This window comes from Gadus macrocephalus, chromosome 22 (assembly GCF_031168955.1).
Source record: "Gadus macrocephalus chromosome 22, ASM3116895v1".
NCBI lineage: Eukaryota > Metazoa > Chordata > Actinopteri > Gadiformes > Gadidae > Gadus > Gadus macrocephalus.
The window spans coordinates 12,825,815-12,844,654 of record NC_082403.1 but is presented as its reverse complement, the minus strand read 5'-3'; the positions used below and the strand labels follow the sequence as shown (position 1 = coordinate 12,844,654).

The window sequence follows — 18,840 nt, the reverse complement described above, 5'->3', positions numbered from 1 at the left end:
CCGCTGCGGAGGTCAACTCTGGGTGGTGGTATTGACACACACTGAGACTACAGCCCTCCCGCCTGCTACAAACACAACTATCTATTAGGAGCGCGGCCGCCGGTGAATTGGTTTTCACGCCATGTCATCTGAGCTCGGTTTCGAACCATTCTGTTGGCAACTAAAAAGTGGAGGCGAGCAGCGTGAAATAACCCCGGGATTAGCGAGCGCGGGACACACTTGTTAGGGGACGTACCGCACTGGAACATTCTATGACACAGGTTACAGCGCATATTATGTCAAAGCGCTTACAGAGGTGACATAAGCCGTGGCTTTTTCCCATTTTAACCGTTCAGTTTTTGGAAAAGATCAAACTGTCCAAATAAATGGGGTGCGTTTCAGCTTTTCAATTACAGCTCCTCAAACAACAGATGGCTAAAAAGGCAAATAATAGTTCAGTCGAGATTAGTTTATTTAGTTTCATTTATTTTTTCTTATGTGTAGGAAGTAGGCGGAAGAGGAAGACTGGCGAGGTTATCATATTTAGCAACAGTATTGAGATTGCACGGCCACATCAGGATCTAGAGGATATAAACCCCAGCTAATCAACTGGCTCCGGACCAGCGGCTGATGGGCAGGCCTCCACCAACCAGGATTGAAAATTGACAATTACACTTCTCGTTGCCTGCTATTGCACCTCGCTACTCGTGGCAGGGGTCCTCACTGAGACGCCCAACCCCTCTCGGCATCTTCATTTGCCTGGGCTATCAGCAGGTAAATTGCTTTTCTGAATGGTCCATGACCATTTTTTTTCTTTCTCATTTTTAGATTTTTCATCTTTTCCTCAGTGCGTCTGGCCCTCGCATCCTGGCTCACGCTGGGGTTTTGGTGAAAACAATGCGATTGTCTTGTTCACTCCCCCCCCCCACTCACACGTTTGCTTCACAAGGCTGTGATGACCAGGTCACTGTGAACATAGATGTTTTCAACAGCATATGTCTTTTTAGCCTTTCCCAATTTTCATTGTAATGGCTTACTTGACACCCTAGATATTGAATGAAACATGTATTTTTGTATAACCAATGTAAATTGGTGGCACGTAAATATACATCTTGCAATGTCAAGGGGCTTTTTCAACCATTCACATTGCGTGCGTATGCAGTGTTGATAAAAGTGTCGATCGAGTGTCAAATGTTTTGCTTTCCCAAACAATTTCCCAACACGATATACGATATTTGTTCTTGAAGCTGAACTCTACTGCTTCTATCTAACCCTCTGCAGCTTCATGTGGTCAGCAGAATGTCCCCCCCCCCCGCCCTTAACACACTGGGGTCAGTGTCATGTTGTTGGGCCCCACTGCATGTCAGTGTTGGCTGGCGGAGGGCCCCGAGGGTGGCTGGAGGGCCACTGCTGGAGGGCCCTCAAGCTCAAACAAATTCCATGTTTTAATCGATATTTTAAAAGTTCATGGTTACACTCCCAAACACATCTCATATTCCTGTTTATAGTCGTTTTTCTGCCAGAAATAAGCAATACAACTGGCTCCTACTTTCTTTCTGACAAAGGAATTTACTTTCAAAGTCACAAATAAGTTAAATCGAATTTTCTTACAGTTATGTATGAATTAAAACAGGGTTTTATCACAAGGCAAAACAGAGGGGAAATGTAATTGATTTGTCATGGTTTCAATGGATTATGTTGTGCTTAAGCTCTTGGCATGCTTTAGATAGCAGAAACATTAATGCCCAAATTGGTTAAACTGTTAAGCGTTGCATCATGGACAAAGCAACAGCATGCCATCTTTTTCTCGGATTAGATTTGTGACATTGATTAGAAATGGATTTTGACTTCCGGAATTAACTTTTTGTCGTTTTCAACTTTTGGCACGCTGCCTTGACTCTATGTATCCAATTTATGTGGAAATGGCTGGTGTGGAAATGACGGGTGCGAAAGTAAATTTAATTTCATGGTGTCTGTCGTCTCGCTTAATTCTAGCTTGCAACTCTCATTCTTCTCTCACCTACTATTGTATTCATACCTATCATTTCTGTCTCTCGCTTTCTCTGCAAAGGGAACAAGCCTAAACTGTCCTCGATACTGCAGTGACGCTTTCCCTGTGTCCTGCTGCGTCACAGTATTGTAATTACTTCCTCTCTCCTTTTTTGGTCATGCACTTCCTGCTACCTCCCCTTTTTTCATAGTTTTACCCAGATGAACTCGATTACCATTCTACTCCCTGTTCTCGCACCTGCCAGTCCCAGGAGATGGAGTCGTTTCTCCTTTTTATTTTCTCCATTCGAAAGCAACCTTGCTACATCCAAATGGCTAAACTTACTCTGCCTTTTGCTATATTGTCTGTCAATCTTGTTCTCCTTTGGTCTCTCGTTCGTTGTTTCTTTCCGTCTCCCTCCCTGTATAGTTACGTCTCTCTCTCGCTCGCTCTCAATCTCTCTCTCGTTCAAGCGGTCTCTCTGTAGTTCTCTCTAGCTCTTGTTCTCTCTCTCTCCTGCTCTCTCACTCCACTGCTTCCTCAGGGGTCCCGACCTCAATCTTCCCCAGAGTGTGTGTCAAGCCTCATGTATATTCCCCCTCTTCGCCCCCCCCGCCCTCCGCTCCCCAGCCGTCCCTCCGCCACGTTGCCGTGTCACATCCGCCACACCTTGGGCGCCGCTGACTTGTCGGTTGCAACTGACATTTATTACCTTCCCCCCCTCTCTCTCCCTTCCCCCCCAGCTGAGCGCACTGAGAGCCACGGTTTCCATATGGTTAAAGCCCTGATGGATGTGGTAATGTGAGGTGCTGTCACCCGGTCAAATCAAAGTTTAGCCGTCACATGCAGTGATACAGTTAAGACCTGCATGGAGCTGCAGAAAACGCACGCCAGCGCTGGCTTTAATGGTTTTTTCCACCGCGATGGGTCAGCATTTGCATTCTGCCGCGACACGTTTTCAAATATTTCCCCAGAGTTTTGGTTCCTCGAGCGACTCCTAAACCGAAAAAGTGTATTGGAAATAATGAGTGCAACTTTCACACAGCTGGCAAGAAAACCGAGTTAGTGGAGGTAGTTTCTGCTCTGAGAAAAGGGGTTGATCAAGGAGAATTCAGAGGGAGGGTGCTCGTGGGTAAGGTGGGTTACCCACCGAGACAAATGGGGACTTGTTCTAGTCAAACATCACCTTAAGGTGGTGTTTTGTAAGCACACACTTATACTGGCACACACTAATACACACACATACTAATACATGCACACACTAATACATGCACACACTAATACATACAGGTCATGAAATTAGCGGAAAATGCTAGAAGTTAACCTTGGCTGCTGGAACTTGATGTGTGATGTAATGGAAATGGCATCTCATTAGCTGTCCCATAATACCTGGGGCTTAGCGATCAAACGCACACACAGATCCATCCCTGACAACCAGTAATGTTACCCTTCGACCCGGGATTAGAAATCATGGCGGTTAAGGTGATAATGGGCTTGTAACTATTCTTCTAATCAGTCCAACGGAAAGTGTGTGTTTGTGTGTGTGGGAGAGAGTCTCAGTCAGCGTGCTCCTTAAACTCTCCAAATATACTGGACACATCTATTCTCAAGCCCCATGATTACCTGCCCTCTCTGTGTGCATTCTCTCTCCGTCAGTGGCCCCCTCTGCCTGACACGAGTGCCGCAGATTCACTCCAACTCAAAGAGGAGGAATATAAAAGGCTGCCGTTTTGTCCCTGAGGTGGCTCCATTGCGGAGGATGGAAGCATACGTATATATTCACGAAGGCGTCCTTTTTTTTAAAGAGGTACCAAATTGAAATCGTTTGTATAGCTGTAAAGTTAACACAATTTTACAGAAAGAGAATCACCGAGCCTGTTGCCATGGATAATGATTACACAATGAAAAGATGGCATTACTTTAAATTCCTTCCTGCCCTTGCCTCCATTCCCCGGAGTGTAGTGAACCCTCTCTGCTGGATGCACAATGTAGGGCAATCCAGACCCATCCCTGGGAGAGAGATTAGCTCTCATCCTAGGGGTGTGCTGTACACAAACGGGATGAAACGACCTCCCATTGACATTTGACGTCAAAGGGTTGAAGGAGAAATCTCACGGTGGTTTTAATTCACCCGGCTCTTCTCGTACGCTGTCGTAAGCTCTCGCCGTCGAAGTGTTTCCCATCCATTCCTGTCGCCCTACTGTAGATGCTGTGTGCGCGTGTTTTGAAGGTCGTATCAGTCTGCAGGCAATGTAGAGATGATTTAAGGTTAATCCTGTTTGTAGAACTATCCGTTGCACCAGGATTAGGGTGTATTATGCGGTGGTTCTGTTTTATTTGAGGCCTTTCCAATTAAGCAAACAGGCACTATTGTTCAACTGCAGCAAAACAACATTACAATTTGTTGATACTTTTCGGACGATACATAAGATACACAATAAAAGTCTCTATCAATTGATTTTAAATGGAAGAAGACAATAGCACTTGTGTAATCTTGGAAGATTCACTTGCATTTTTTATGCAGCATTTGTGAACTTTCAATCGTAGAAATGGAAAAAAAATTGTTACGAGCCCCATTCTCAACGGAGAAATAGAGGTCTATTTTTCTTGCAGCATTCAAGGCTTGGTAGATTCACCTTGTATTTTATGGGAAATTTGCTCTGTTAATACTAGGGATGGGTCAGAGTATTCGATTATTCGATTATTCATTCACGAGGGTCAAAGTCGATTTTTAACATTTGGACCGTTAACATTTTTCCCCATTCAAATAAACAAGAATTAACGGACGGAACTAATGTTGGACAGGTTTCGAAGGGCATTGTCCCGCTTATACCATGGTCACTTGCCATAGAAAATAAATGAAGCCCATTCATTTACAGGGGGATTATTTGTTTATCAACACGGCGGATGTGCGCGCAGAATGATCGCCATAAGAAAAAGTGTTTGACCGGTTGCCATGGTTATCTCCGTGCGGTTAATTTGCAGTTGCGGTGTTAATTAGCGATGTTGTCAGCTTACATTAAACTGTAATCAGAAAATGCGGTTATATGCTATAGAGTCTGACCCTATAGTATCTGTGGTATAAAGGCTGGGACGAATTTCAAATGATAAATACGTACTCTTTATGTTGATAGTATAGACTGTCGCGATTCAGCCTTTATACCACAGATACTATAGGGACTATAGCATATAGCCGCGTTTTCGGATTACAGTTTAATGCATTTTTCACAATTTACCAGCTCTCGTTTTGAACTGGAACTACTTAGCAGGTAGTTGTTGTTTTGCGTTTAAGATATTAAGTGATTTCTTGCCGATGATCCATGGCTGCCTTTGTGAATGTCGGCGCAATTCGAATAATCGATTATTCGTTCATACCACCCACCGATTATTCGACCATGAAAATTTTGAGTTATTCACATTCCTAGTTAATACTGGTCTCAATGCCGCCCCTTCATGGTCATTGAGGGCCCTTTGTTTATTCAATTTAATGTTCACCCTAAAGTCTCATTCTATGTGTACTTGCTAAGCTGCCAGCTTGCGGTTGTTTGCTGGTTATTATTGCACAGTAAAGAGAAGGTTTCGTTCCCTCCATTCAGAAATAGAGGCATTGAGGTTAAAGGGGAGCATATGCTCAACCACAGCCAACCTCCATCTAAAAAGCCCTGCTTGATGTGCATTTCATTGCGGTGCGTTTAACAGGACGGTATGTCTGTGTTGTTTTTGTGGGTCGGCAGACAATTGACTATTTTTGTCCATAGTCTATGTATTTCGTATTTATTCTTTTTATTCATTTCAAGCGCATCACAAATGCTCCTTGATGGATCTTCGCTGTCTCTTCAATGATTGTCAGCCCATGTTTGGGCTGCCCAGAAATGGTGTAGAGATCTGTGCCAAGCACTTAGACTGAAGGTCAATACTTAGTCAAGGAAGCCTTTGTAAATGAACTGTAAAATGTAAATGCCTTCAGTCGGTTCACAGCTTGATTGGCATTAACCATGTGGCCAATAAAAGCTGACCTGAAGGTCACATTGTTGTCAATTGTATGACTGCTGCACTCTGTCGTGATGGCTCACTGACACATTGACAATTGTACGCATTTGGACATTTCTGGCACCTGCGTTCGGAAATTATTAATGGATGGACGTGAAGCATGTCTCAACTCTGTTGAAATGAGTCTTCAGAGCTGTCAATGTATGAACTTTGTTTAACCTTGAGAAACCTTGAAGAAGGAATCCTCATTTCCTCAACGGTCGGTTGCAGAAGAGCGATCAATCAGCTATCAGATGGTATAAAGGGTCTGTGTGCTGCTCAATGGATGCTGTATTGAGGCTTGGTGGTCTTTAGGTAAGAGAAAACGTTATCCAAAAGGCTTGGTGGATTTGAGATGAGTGTTGAATGAGTGTCATACATGCAATGGAGAAATCAATAGCAGTCTGACGTGAGACGGGGGCTTAGGAGTCAGATGAGCATGAACACGGTGGATGAGTGCAAGCGCAGCAGCCTTCTGACGTATCGACCACCAGTCTCTGCTCCGATAACGACATGCTCGGCGTCACTTACCTGCTGCAAAGGGCTGGCAAAAGTGATTTCTCACAATTATATATTTGTGAGAAAATTGTCCTTCAAACTGAAATAACAGTGTGAGGGTGCTCTCTCTCTCTCTCTCTCTCTCTCTCTCTCTCTCTCTCTCTCTCTCTCTCTCTCTCTCTCTCTCTCTCTCTCTCTCTCTCTCTCTGAGACTACCCGTGTGATATATATCTTATCTGCAGCAAAGTCAAGGGCATTATTGACCCGTCGTTCTGTGTTTTCCGAAGTGCCTCGACCTTAAGACCGACGCCTGGCTCCCTGCACGCCTTCCCGCTCCCTTCCCCTCTGCTCACTGACAGTCCGTGGGGCCCGCCTGTCTTCGGCCTCTGTCAGCCGCTCTTGATTCCGGCTGACAGAGGCGTTAAGCTACTGCTAGAGGGAAAGTGGGGGGGAGAGAGGAGGCATCCGGATGGAACACGCTGGATCTAATGACGACTGACCGGACGGCCGACAGCACGTGGCCTTATCACAGGCGCTTGGTTCTGTGATGGGAGTGGACGGCAGGTTGGCGGGATGACACTTCCGGCAATTGGGCTGACACAGGGAAGGGCAGGTTGGCGACCGAAAACGACTAGCTACGAAGGCTCACATTCTCACCTAACGTCAGTGTTATCGATCGTGTTTCAGAAACTTTTTTATTATTGCTCTGCTCTCCTGCTTTAATGCACAATAAGTTACCTGAGAAATAGTATCAAGAGTATCTCAAGAGTAAACGTACAAACCGCCATTCACTCTGTCTTAAGTTCAGTTTGTTAAATTACACTCTTTGTCTGATGGGTACTGTAGCTCAACATTTAAAGGGGCTTGTTGTTATGAACGTGGTAATGTCTTCATGATCGTCAACATAGTTACCCATGCCATTTTGTTACTAAAATAGGCATAATTTAGAGAAAACTGGAGTAAACATCTATCTCTTTCTCTTTCTCTGCCAACCAGTTTGAGAATGTTAAACTTTGCTCCGAACGCAGGTATGTTTCTTTTGGTGAAATGAAAGTGCATTTGTGTATACTCTTTGACATCGCGAGGAAAGGACACCTACGGCGAGGGGTGAATGGATGTGTAGAGCTGTGTATGGGAAGCTGTAAATATTGATGGCCACATCCGAGAGAGGGTTATGCTTCTTGGACACATATTGTAATGCCACGATGTTTGTTTGTGGATTTGTGGAGCTCTGAGAGAGGGTTTAGTATGCTTGGGTGGTATTACGGTATTATGGTATTCCCGGGTATTCATAAAAGGTATGATTTAATACTGAAGAGCTCCTTCTATAAAACTTTTTTCCGACATCTAATTAATACATTTTTTAAGTGGGATAAGCCTATAATTATTTAGTAGTTTTTGTAAAGCTTTCCCCGTTGCCTTGTTGTTGAGACTGAAGTAGGTTTGTGGGCCAACGTTCAGTGGCTGGCCCGGGGAGGTGGAGCTCCCGCGCGGCTGACACATGTTACAGTAACAACCGCCCAACCAGAACATACTGGCATCAGAACTGACAGGGACATTCGTAGCAGCATTGCACACATCTCAATAGCATCTAATCTAATAACACTTCATCTCTTATAGTCATTCCTTAATTTATTTAGAAAGATATTGATGTTCAAAAGATATGAATGCTCTGAATAGCAATTGTTTGGTAGAAAATGTCCGTCATGCTGCAATGATTTCATCATCATCAGCTCAGCTTTTTAGTACATTTATAGTAAATATTTTCTTTTTAGATATGGCAGCGAGAAATTACGTCGGGAAAAATGGATCTTGCCCATGCTTGGGGTTAACCTTTTCGGACACTTAAGGTGTCGCCACAGTGTGTGGCGCATTTCAAATAGAAAATCACTCAATGTAACGCTCCGATACAACAAAGGTACTAAAAGGGTGGGTCATGGTTCAAATGGGTCTTCACAATTGGGATAACACAACCCTCCCTCCCTCACTCCCTCCCTCCCTCCCTCACTCCCTTCCTCCATCCCTCTCTCCCTCCCTCCTCCCTAGAATACGATTTGAATTAGATCATGTTTACTCGATGAAGGAACATGAAGGAATCCGTCAGGGTTTCATCGGTCACATTTAATTATAACTGAAATTGATTAATTATTTATTCAACATCGTTAGGGTATTCAATCATCTTCTGCTGCACTTATTCCACATCCAGCCCAAAAATAAATAAATAAATAAAATAGGAAAAACAACAAAAACAATCCATGAAGTCGTTCATGAGTGACGGGGGGGGCCTCCTGCGACAGACCCACGCGACGGGGATGAGGTCACCGCGGGCTCTTCTCATTGGCTCTTCGTTGTGTTCATCTGTTCGGGTGCGCTTTGTTCACCTCCCCAGACGGGGGAGCGTCGGCCGGCGCGGACGAGTCGGTGGTGGACCGCAGCTACGTGAAGAAGAAGCTGGAGCACGGCCTCACACGCATCTGGCAGGTAGGAGTAAAGGGGGGGCCCGGTACCAGTTTGGTACGAGCCGTCCGCACCGTGTCAGGTTTCCCTCCTCCCCTCCTCTCACCCCGTTGGTCACCCTTGTTTTCTTTCTTCTCCGTCTGGCCTAGCGCAGAGGTGTGGGATTTCAGGGTGGATTTCAGGGACTAACTCCGCCGCTGGGCTCGGTCTCCCCCAGCTAGATGATTGGCGGACGGCTGTGATTTTAGTGCGCCACTTTCCTACCCTGCGGGGAGTGAACTGAGGAAATAAATGCATTCTAGCCTGAGCTTAATTTGGTCAGTAAAATATGATCGAGACCCCAGCCGCTTGTGGCAGATGGTGGGCGGCCATGATTGGCCCAATGATAGGCCCAATGATTATGCTGATTAACCGTTGCACTGCCAGAGAGGTGAAATTACCCTGCTCCCCAAGTTAATTACCTTGGCTTGTTTCTCACGTTTGTTCTGTATTCAAAGTTAAGTGCTCACGCCCCTTTAGACTATTCACGGTTTGCTGCTAAACCTCACGCTACCTTTTTTGACATGTGGTTCAAATGAATTCACGGCACTGTCTCACTCCCTCACACAAGATTTCTCTCATCCCGACGCAGTCTTTAAGAATTTTCTGAAATTTTCATATGAACCATCCTTGCTCTATGTGCTTTGTACTTCTCAAGCTGTTGTTGTCTTTGTTGTATGAGTTGATGCGAGCTGCACTGTATGCGTCCCGTTGTGACACAGGATGTCCAGTTGAAGGTGAAGGCCTACATCCTGGGAACCGACATGTCCAACTTTAAGTATGACGACTTCATCGTGGTGCTGGATGTCATCAGCAGGTAAGAAAGGCACTCCTTACCGCTCAAACTTTTGCTAGGCCCTTATTGGTCTTCATCATCCTTTATGGTCGCTCCCTGTAGTGCGTAGATCAACAACGCACGCACATAAACACACACATCCATCCAGCCAAACCAACCGTGAGCACACTACATCGATCATGGTGCTAATGGAGAAGATTGGCAATTATCAATAGCAGCCAAGCGTCGATAAGGGAGTATGTTCCACTTGACCTGTCAAGTGGAACCTCCTATGAGTGATCTCCTTCATTGACAGAAAAGGCACCAAATACAGCTGACTCCTCACAGGTCAGCGGCTCAACACAAAATGGGGGTCCATTAAGGGTTATAAGCTCTTTAACCGCGTCTTTAACCGTGTTGTTAAAACAACCTGGTACCTGTGGAGCCCGTTGGGGGAGGGGAGAAGACTCGTTGGCGACAGTATTCGCATGTGATGCACTTTATGGTTCATGTCTGGGTTCTTCTTTGGCCAGGTTGATGCAGGTGGGGGAGGAGTTCTGTGGCAGCAGGTCGGAGGTGCTGCAGGAGTCCATCAAACGACAGAGCGTTAACTACTTCAGGAACTACCACAGGTAAGATGGCCACTGGCAACGTCTTGGCAATGTCTTTCAGGGGAATACCATTCCTGTACCGCTCCCCCACGTGCCCTGCTACTACAAGAACTATGACCTGTGGTCATTACGACGCGTGGTCATCGGCTCATATGATCATGAATACACAGACCCAGTCTTTCAGCTGGGTTGCATCATCATACATGGGGAGGCTGACTACGGGTCAAACAGTGAACACACACTATTTGTCCGTGGCAGAAGTCGGGTGGGACTCGAGGTTATGTTCTTTTAATAAGTAAACCAGCAAGTGGGCATAACAAACTTTTTGGATTGGACCATTTGGCACAACATTGGCCGTGATGAAATCTATTGTTGGATAACTTTGTTTGGCCGTGTAGGCAGTAAGGTTTTAATAAAACAATCAACGTTCAAAAGTTCAAACCGTAATGAAACACACTTTACCCCTAGTGATTCTCTAGGATTGAGTCGATGGTGAGCAGAAGAACTGTGTGTTATGAAGACCGGGTAGTAGCAACAGACTGGGACTGTTGACTCCCGGCTCCTTGCTGAGATGTTGATTTCACTTTTCTTTTTTTTTTGCACACACACTGATTCAACAGCTTAGAGACTCACGACTCAGCCCTCGCTGAGAAATGGTCTAATTATAAGTTAACACTTCATGGGGATTCAACCACGGCTAATTCCTGATTGCACAACTCCCCGCCGCCTCTCTCAATGAGCAGTCTTCCACACCAGCACGGATGCGTCAGCAGAGAGGATTTGGGATCGATCCCGGGCACGTCTACGTGTGTCATCACCACCGATACACCGCTTACTGCTGCCAACCAGAGAGAGAGTTGGAGAACTTGGGAGAACCTTGGCTATTAGAAAGATATTGAGAGCATGCAAACGCACACATTAGATTGGGAACCTTAAATGTGGAAAAATGTCACTTTACAAAAGAGAATGCTGAATCAGTTTAGTTATTTTGCAAAGCAGCCGTGTTGAAATATATTAGCAATGACCAGTGAGACCAATTGAACAAATGCAATGGAAAATGCAGTTCAAGTAACCCTTAAATGAAAATGCAGTGATGACCTGCCTGAGTGGATATATATATATATATATTCTCTCCTGTTTGAGTGCTGACTTCAAACACATTTAAAGACAGGCAGCCACAGGGGGGTGGGAAGGGGGGGGGGGGGGGGGGGGACTGGACTCTTTGAAATTAACACTCTTACCGATTCATGACATTTCGTGCTGAAGCGTTGCCGACGGTGACCCAGAAATGAGTGGGAGTGATCTTGTTAAGCTCACGATCAAACCCATTGCACATCACCAGGACTTAGACAAACAGGCACTGTGCATGCTTATATCTCACACACACACACACACACACACCGCGCACACACACACACACACACACACACACACACACACACACACACACACACACACACACACACACACACACACACACACACACACACACACACACACACATTAACTCCCCTTTTCACAGCTGTCAGGTGACTTTTGAAGATTGGCTGTTACTGTTATTTCCAACCCCTGACACGGGGGGGGGGTCAACGCTAGGTAAAAGGCAGGAGCCTTATGCCGTGTTTAACTTAACTCCCTTGCTCGGTTCTTCTCCTGGTACATCCCTCCTCTCTTCATCTTCTTTACTCCTCTACCCACTCCCTGTTTTCACACTATCCCCCCCCCCCTCCCCCTGTTCACCCCCCCAGGGCACGACTGGAGGAGCTGAGGATGTTTTTGGAGAACGAGACATGGGAGCTCTGTCCGGTCAAGTCTAACTTCAGCATCGCCCAGCTCCACGTAAGTGAGCCACTCTCTCTTTCTCTTTCTAGCTCACGTGTCAAAGTGAAGCTCTCTGTGATCCATTAATCCCTTTGCTTCATGCTATTACTTTTAGTTTGGTTTTTGGCTTTAGTTGTTGACCAGAAGCCTAGTAGTCATAGTTCCTTCGCCCTATCAAGAATGAAACACCTTCAGCACTGGAGACCCTTTGTAGGTCGAGGCCCCCCTCTCCAGGTGTCTGCAGCTGTGGATCACGACAAAGGTTGACAGTAGATGATCCGGAGCGCAGTCTAATCCATTTCCCCCTCAAAAAAGCACTAAAAAGTAATTATTGAAGAGACAGAAGTGTCAAGAAAGATAAATGTAGCTCCAGCTCAGCAACTCTATTGTTCGCGAGCAGACACATCTTCAGTATTCCCCCGCTCTCCTCCGGAGGACGATCGTCACACTTTGACACCCCTCCCCCTAAAGCACAGAGGGAAAATAAACTTTCCCAGTAAACTAGCCCTCATTAGCATTTAGTATATTTCCCTATACAGTATTCACTTATGCTAAACAGGCAGCATTAATGGTCTCCCCTCCCTGCCATGGCAGTCATTAGAATATGATGATGGGTTTTTGCTTTGTTCGGGATGCAAAAAAGGATGCTCAAACAATTTGTTACACCCATCTCGGAGATTGCTGGATGGTGCAGTTGCGATCCTCCTACGCGGATTATACAAAGTAGCCTTACTCCGTTCCGCTCTTTCTGCTCTCTTTGATTCTGTTTGGGAACGCCTCGAACAGGGCAACCCTCCATTTTGCGTTTAAGTCAAGTTTGTGCGTCAACAATGAACACAGTTAAGTTAGCCACAACAAACAGAAGATCAGTGTCCTCTTTTTCGAGCGTGTCACATAGTTCTACTATTTGAATGCGTCACGTACAAAGCTAAACCGTTGAATATTTCCACATGAATCCGCCTGCAGCTACAGTCACTTTAAACCACCTCTTGCATGACAGCCTAAGGATAGTGCTGTTACTGCCACTACAATAGATAGAGCCAGTGAAGAGGCAAACCAGCAGCTCATCAGGCTTTTGAGCAAGGATTCATGCAAAATTGACAACACATTTGCGGGTACACACGCAATCTGCGTGTGTTTGGTACATTTTGGCCTTTTTTTGACTGTTTGAACTTTAGACATCTCCAGGGGGTTTACTAATTGAGCTATGCAGTCCTGCAGAACCTCAAAGTGTTACTGGCATTTCACATGTCCACTGACCTCAGCTGAACCGTTTGGAATTCACAAAAATTTCCACTCCCTGCCTTATTGACGTTTAATTGTAAATTCTCCTATAGGATGTAAATAATGCTACACCAACACCAACAAAAGATCATTAAGTTGTTGCACAAACCCTGACTGTCTTGGCCGGCTCTCAGCAGACAACACAAGGGACCGCCTCTCCGCCTCATTCCACTGGTCATTGTTTCCTCTCCCTACACCTGCAGGAGTTCAAGTTCATGGGCCAGTGCCGCTCGCCATCGCTCTCCCCCAGCCGACAGGCCGGCACTGGGGCCGCGGGGGGGGATCTCTCCCTCTTCCAGCAGTTCCTCCTGGAGGGGAACCCTTTTGAGATGCACATCGAAAACAAGGAGGAGGAAACGGAGGACGTGCTGGCATCGAATGGGGTAGGGATTATGGGTTTTCTGGGCCCTGGGGAGAGGATTAGTTAATTGTTCGGAATTTCATTCATGGGAGATTAGTGCAGTCCTTCTGTACTGTACTTTATTGTTATAATTGTTGTTGGGTTAGAATCCTGAGAAGAGGACTCTGATTGGATAGCCCCCTAAGGCGACGCTGCAATTCTAATCAGCCGAAAAGATCATGGTACGTTTATGTATGTCATCATTTTGCATACATCTACAATTATAATTATGCCTTTTATTTGAATCTCCTCGAGGCTGATCGAGGGGGGGGGGAGGGTTTGGACCGTCGAAATCTAGCCCTGAGGTCCTTCTGTATAATGTGGTCGATAAATGGGATGTGGCTGGCTGTGAATGAAAGCAATCCCACACTGCGACTGCCAGGTCCTTCACCACAGCCCCCCTCCGTCCTTGACGCCAAGCCAGTCGTACCAGATCCAAATCGAGAGAGAGACCCCCGGCGCATAATCCCGGACATCTCCAACTCGTCTGCTGTCATTCGATTTTAACTATTAGGCGAAATGGAACCTAAAAGCCCAGATAAACGCAGAGCTCATGGGGAAGTGGCCTCGGCCTGAGAGGGATTAAGCTGGGAAAAAAGGTAATGGAGATGTAAACGATATTCGAGTTGAGAGGTAAAGTTTGAGCGTGATTGCCCAGCTGCTGGCATGGTTTGAATGTGGAGAGCTGGATTTTGGGGGGCCTGGGTTCAGAGTTTATCTCAATTCAGCAGCCCCTTGCATCATTCGAGCAAACAGAGTGTTTTTGATATCTGGAGATTCACCATGAAGCTGTTATGTCTAAAGGCATTACTTTGAAATCGAAAAATAAAATGATGCCCCCACTCATTTCCATGAGGCCATTCCCTGTGCTGTGGTGTTTGCTCGATGCAAAGAGGCAGCTCTCCGCCTCAGGATTCTGTCATGGGAGTGAGGCTGTGCGTCCCTGTTAATGTTTAAAAAAGTGGATTGACAGGATGACTATGAATTCCACGCCAAGTCTTGTTATTTTTTACCTCCACGTCAGAAAACAATGTATCAGGACCTAACCCAAAATCCCTACATCCCAGCTTCCTTATGGATCTCTATGAGTATTTATGCCTTGGTGTTTGCCTTTGTGACAGAGCCTCTGAGGTATTACCCTTTCAATGAAAGCAGCGTTGGGAAAACCATGTTTTCCCGTTGCATAAAGGCTATATCCGGGGGAGAGACGGAATGAATCCAATAGGCCTCATATACGGGATAGAGCTTTTCTTGGATTTCTCATCAGAGGACTCCATCTAGCACATATTGAGACACATTGGTTGTGTTTTTGTCTTATTTAATTTTCAATCCATCAACAATCAACATTGATGAACATCAATGTGTTAATCAGTGGTGTAGTCCAATCAATTGACGTCTCTCTCTCTCCGTCTCCCTGTCTCCGTCTCCCTGTCTCCCTGTCTGTCTCCCTGTCTGTCTGTCTGTCTGTCTGTCTGTCTGTCTGTCTGTCTGTCTGTCTGTCTGTCTGTCTGTCTCTCTGTCTGTCTGTCTCTCTGTCTCTCTCTCTGTCTCTCTCTCTGTCTCTCTCTCTGTCTCTCTCTCTGTCTCTCTCTCTCTCTCTCTCTCTCTCTCTCTCTCTCTCTCTCTCAGTATGAGTCGGACGAGCTGGAGAAGAATGTGTTCCAGGACTATGACAGCGACAGCGACGTCCCGGAGGAACTCAAGCAGGACTACGTGGACGAGCAGACGGGCGACGCCCCTCTCAAGAGGTTTGTCTCTGGGTCAAAGGGCAACTTGCTTGTTGAACAGGAGCTGTTGAAACTGGACAAAAAAGAGCAGCAAGGGGCCGATCCCTCGGCCCCTTGGCCGAGGGATCGAAATCGTGGATCGTTTTTTTTGTTCCTTTGTCGTTTAGCAGACGCTTTGATCCGTAACACGTCCTTAATAAACAGTCAGGCTTCAGCTCAATGAGGGCATGAACCCTTGACTTCTTAGCTGGAGGTCAAACACCCTAGCCACTAGACTATCCTGCCCCCATGGACATGAATGCGTTTACTAATAATATAAAGGATAGAAAAAACCTGCAGTGCTAACCATGCTGGCATGGGAGACAGTAACAGAAAACATACCCGCACAAATTGATTCAATTGATCTTTATTTAGCTCCAAGAGGCTTTAATCCATGCTAAATCTGGAGGAATCAAGGGGAAATAGAGTTTCCCTGCATTTAGCATTAAATATTCTTCAACTCTGGCTAACCTCAAGGAGTAGGCGGAAATGCCTCCAGTTTTTTCTTTTCATGTTTAGTCATATTTCATATTTATGTCCTGAAAATATAATCTGCCATGTCTAGTCCTTGATTAGGACCTGCATTATTAAACCACATAACAGGCATTATGTGTACATATGCCCGGAGAAACAACATGTATCCTAAATGAATAAGCCCTTCTTTCCGTCAGTACTAGGCACTGGCAAATACTTAACAAAATGTATTGTCCGTGAGGAAATCGTATCCATGCCCTTAACGCAGCGTATCTTTAAAACGGCTTTGATTGGTAATGTACATGTACCTCATCCACCGATGTTCCCTCTGTGCTCGTGCCTTTTTCATTTGAAATCCCTGCAAGAGTACATTACATTACATTGCGATTGTTTAGCTGACGCTTTTATACAAAGTGACGTACAATCCGTGTACACAAACATGAAAATGTTACCAAAGCAATTGCATGAATCATTTAAGTGCATGCAATTCATACAATAAGTAAACTGCCTCAATTGCTACATTTTTAGAAACAAGAGGTAAAGGAAGGTTTTGAATACATTTTGTTCTCAGGCGAGATGCAGTCTGACCAGATGAGTTTCCTGTAGGGTAGGGATCGCTGAATCCAAAGAGCGTGGCTGGCGTGGTGCATGGTTTAGAAATATTATACCCATCTGTATGCGCACGTGTCAAAATCTGCAGTTTGATCACGTATGCAACGGAGTGAGATATAAGAATGTCATTTATTCATTAGCTACCTCGCTCGTAGAAGGTCTCGCTCGGTCCTCGCTCGGTCTCATCGAGGTTGATGCCACCACCGCTACTGATGATATGAATGCGCTTTACACCACGTTAAATTTGACGTTCTATTTTTTCCTTCAGGCGTTAAGCCATGAAGTCTCCCGCATCCCCGGCAGGAATCGCTAATCCCTCATTAGCAGGCGGGTCCCAAGTTCCCCCTTGTGCTGTTAGTAAGCCCCATGTTATGGTCCCCCAAGGTGATAATGGGGTCCAAAGGCAAGTGTTAAAGGTCGGGCCCCGGGAAGACCACCAGGTTCATACCCTGACCCCTGGTCTTAACAGGTGTTGGAGGCTGTGTGTGTAAGGGCTTCTGATTGACCAATTATCTGTGATAATTGTCACCTGTGAGTGGCCATTCGTATTCTCGATCGCCACGACTCGGGGGGGGGGGCGGGGTCAGAGACATTGTGAACCCAGCCCAGGTTCCACACGTACAGGAAGTGATGCGGTCACCGCTAAGACGTGAATATTCATTGAGTCTGTGTAGTTTCTTATGTAGGTCCTCTTTTGTGTCCCCGATCGCTCAACAGTGTGTCCCGGGAGACCATGAGAAGCCACAAGAAGTCAGACTACAGCCTCAACAAGGGTACCGCGCCAATCCTCACCAACACCACTCTAAACGTCATCCGGCTGCTTGGTAAGTACACACACACACACACACACGCACACACACGCACACTCACAAGCACATGCACTCGCACACCCGAACACACCCACTCACATGCTCGCTCATGCCCAGCGGCGGCCTGAGACTTTTCCTTGAGCACTGATTAAAGGCTGTTTAGCGGCCGCTGCCTCTGTGTGACTGGCTTCAGTTCATCGTCCTTAGCGTTGCTCTGACCCGGCGACCTGCTCATTTGGTACGAGTGTCTTCAGTGACGAAGGCCTGACGCAAGAGCCCCGAGCACAGGGACCTCTGCCTGGCCGACGGCCCTCTTTGGCGCCGTAACCCCCATTCGACCGGTGCTGAGAATGAGCAATCTCAACAAGACAACACAAACAACACTTTTGCAGCAATTTATGAACGGGCCGGTTGGACTTTCATGATAATTAATTGCGTTTCTAACCCGGGCCAACAGCCAAAACTGCCGCACGCGCGTTCAGAATGTGTTTTTGAACACTTTCGGTGGAGTGTTTTATCGTGGAATAATCGAGTGTGTGACTCTCCAGAAAAGATAAATCAAAAATCTAATACTATATATATAGTATATTCATAACCGGTATGATGCAGTATCGATCGAGGGCAATCTGAAGAAGTCAGGCAAACCAAGTCAAAAAGTTGACTTGTTTTGCCTGTCCGCAAGTTATTTGATGGAGTTGGACCCTCGCCCTGGACAGACTAAAACTCTAGCGCGAGGCTCAAAAATGAAGAAAGTGGCACATGAAAAATGGGAATGCGTAGACAAACTGGATTGGGTCGCTTACGGAGCCGTGCAGATTGGGTTTATTGCTTTTCTTTCTTTCTTTTGTCGCCTTCCTTTTTTTCCCGTGCGCTCCTCCGTTCTGACTTGCCTGCGTTCTCGTCTCAGGCCTCCCCCTCCTCCTCTCGCTGCCTTTATTACTGTACTGCTGAATTACATCTGTCACCGGGAGCCTATGCAGATGGAGTGGGTGCCACAAGCACAAAGGCTCTCCTCCTCCCCTCTCTCCTGGGGGAAAGCTCTCGCCCACTCCTTCGTGGGTAACCCCCTTGCTTAGCTTATTCCTGTGAAAGATTGACGACATGGAATCAAAACAAAAACCAGATTGAAGAGAGAAGATGGACGGTCGGTTCACACACCTAGGCCCGTTGAGGCTTAATTGCCTTCCCTGCTCTGGCTTGAGTGGCAGCACAGACAACTTGAAAGTAATGATCGTCCAATCACAGGGGAGCGTCACATAGAATGCATTAAGCCTGCCAAGCCCCAGTCAATAGAAA

The 18,840-nt window shown here is 46.1% G+C and overlaps 1 protein-coding gene across 3 annotated transcripts in view; it reads left to right on the top strand.

Moving 5' to 3' along the window:
* Positions 1-18,840, top strand: part of vps50 (VPS50 EARP/GARPII complex subunit) — a 101,525-nt gene that overhangs the window by 45,846 nt on the left and 36,839 nt on the right. For all 3 annotated transcript variants that reach the window (XM_060044286.1, XM_060044284.1, XM_060044285.1), the window contains 7 exons: positions 8,886-8,977; positions 9,715-9,809; positions 10,301-10,399; positions 12,127-12,217; positions 13,687-13,866; positions 15,513-15,631; positions 17,453-17,559. In XM_060044286.1, coding sequence (XP_059900269.1) covers positions 8,886-8,977; positions 9,715-9,809; positions 10,301-10,399; positions 12,127-12,217; positions 13,687-13,866; positions 15,513-15,631; positions 17,453-17,559 — 783 coding nt within the window. The remainder of the gene's footprint in view (positions 1-8,885; positions 8,978-9,714; positions 9,810-10,300; positions 10,400-12,126; positions 12,218-13,686; positions 13,867-15,512; positions 15,632-17,452; positions 17,560-18,840) is intronic.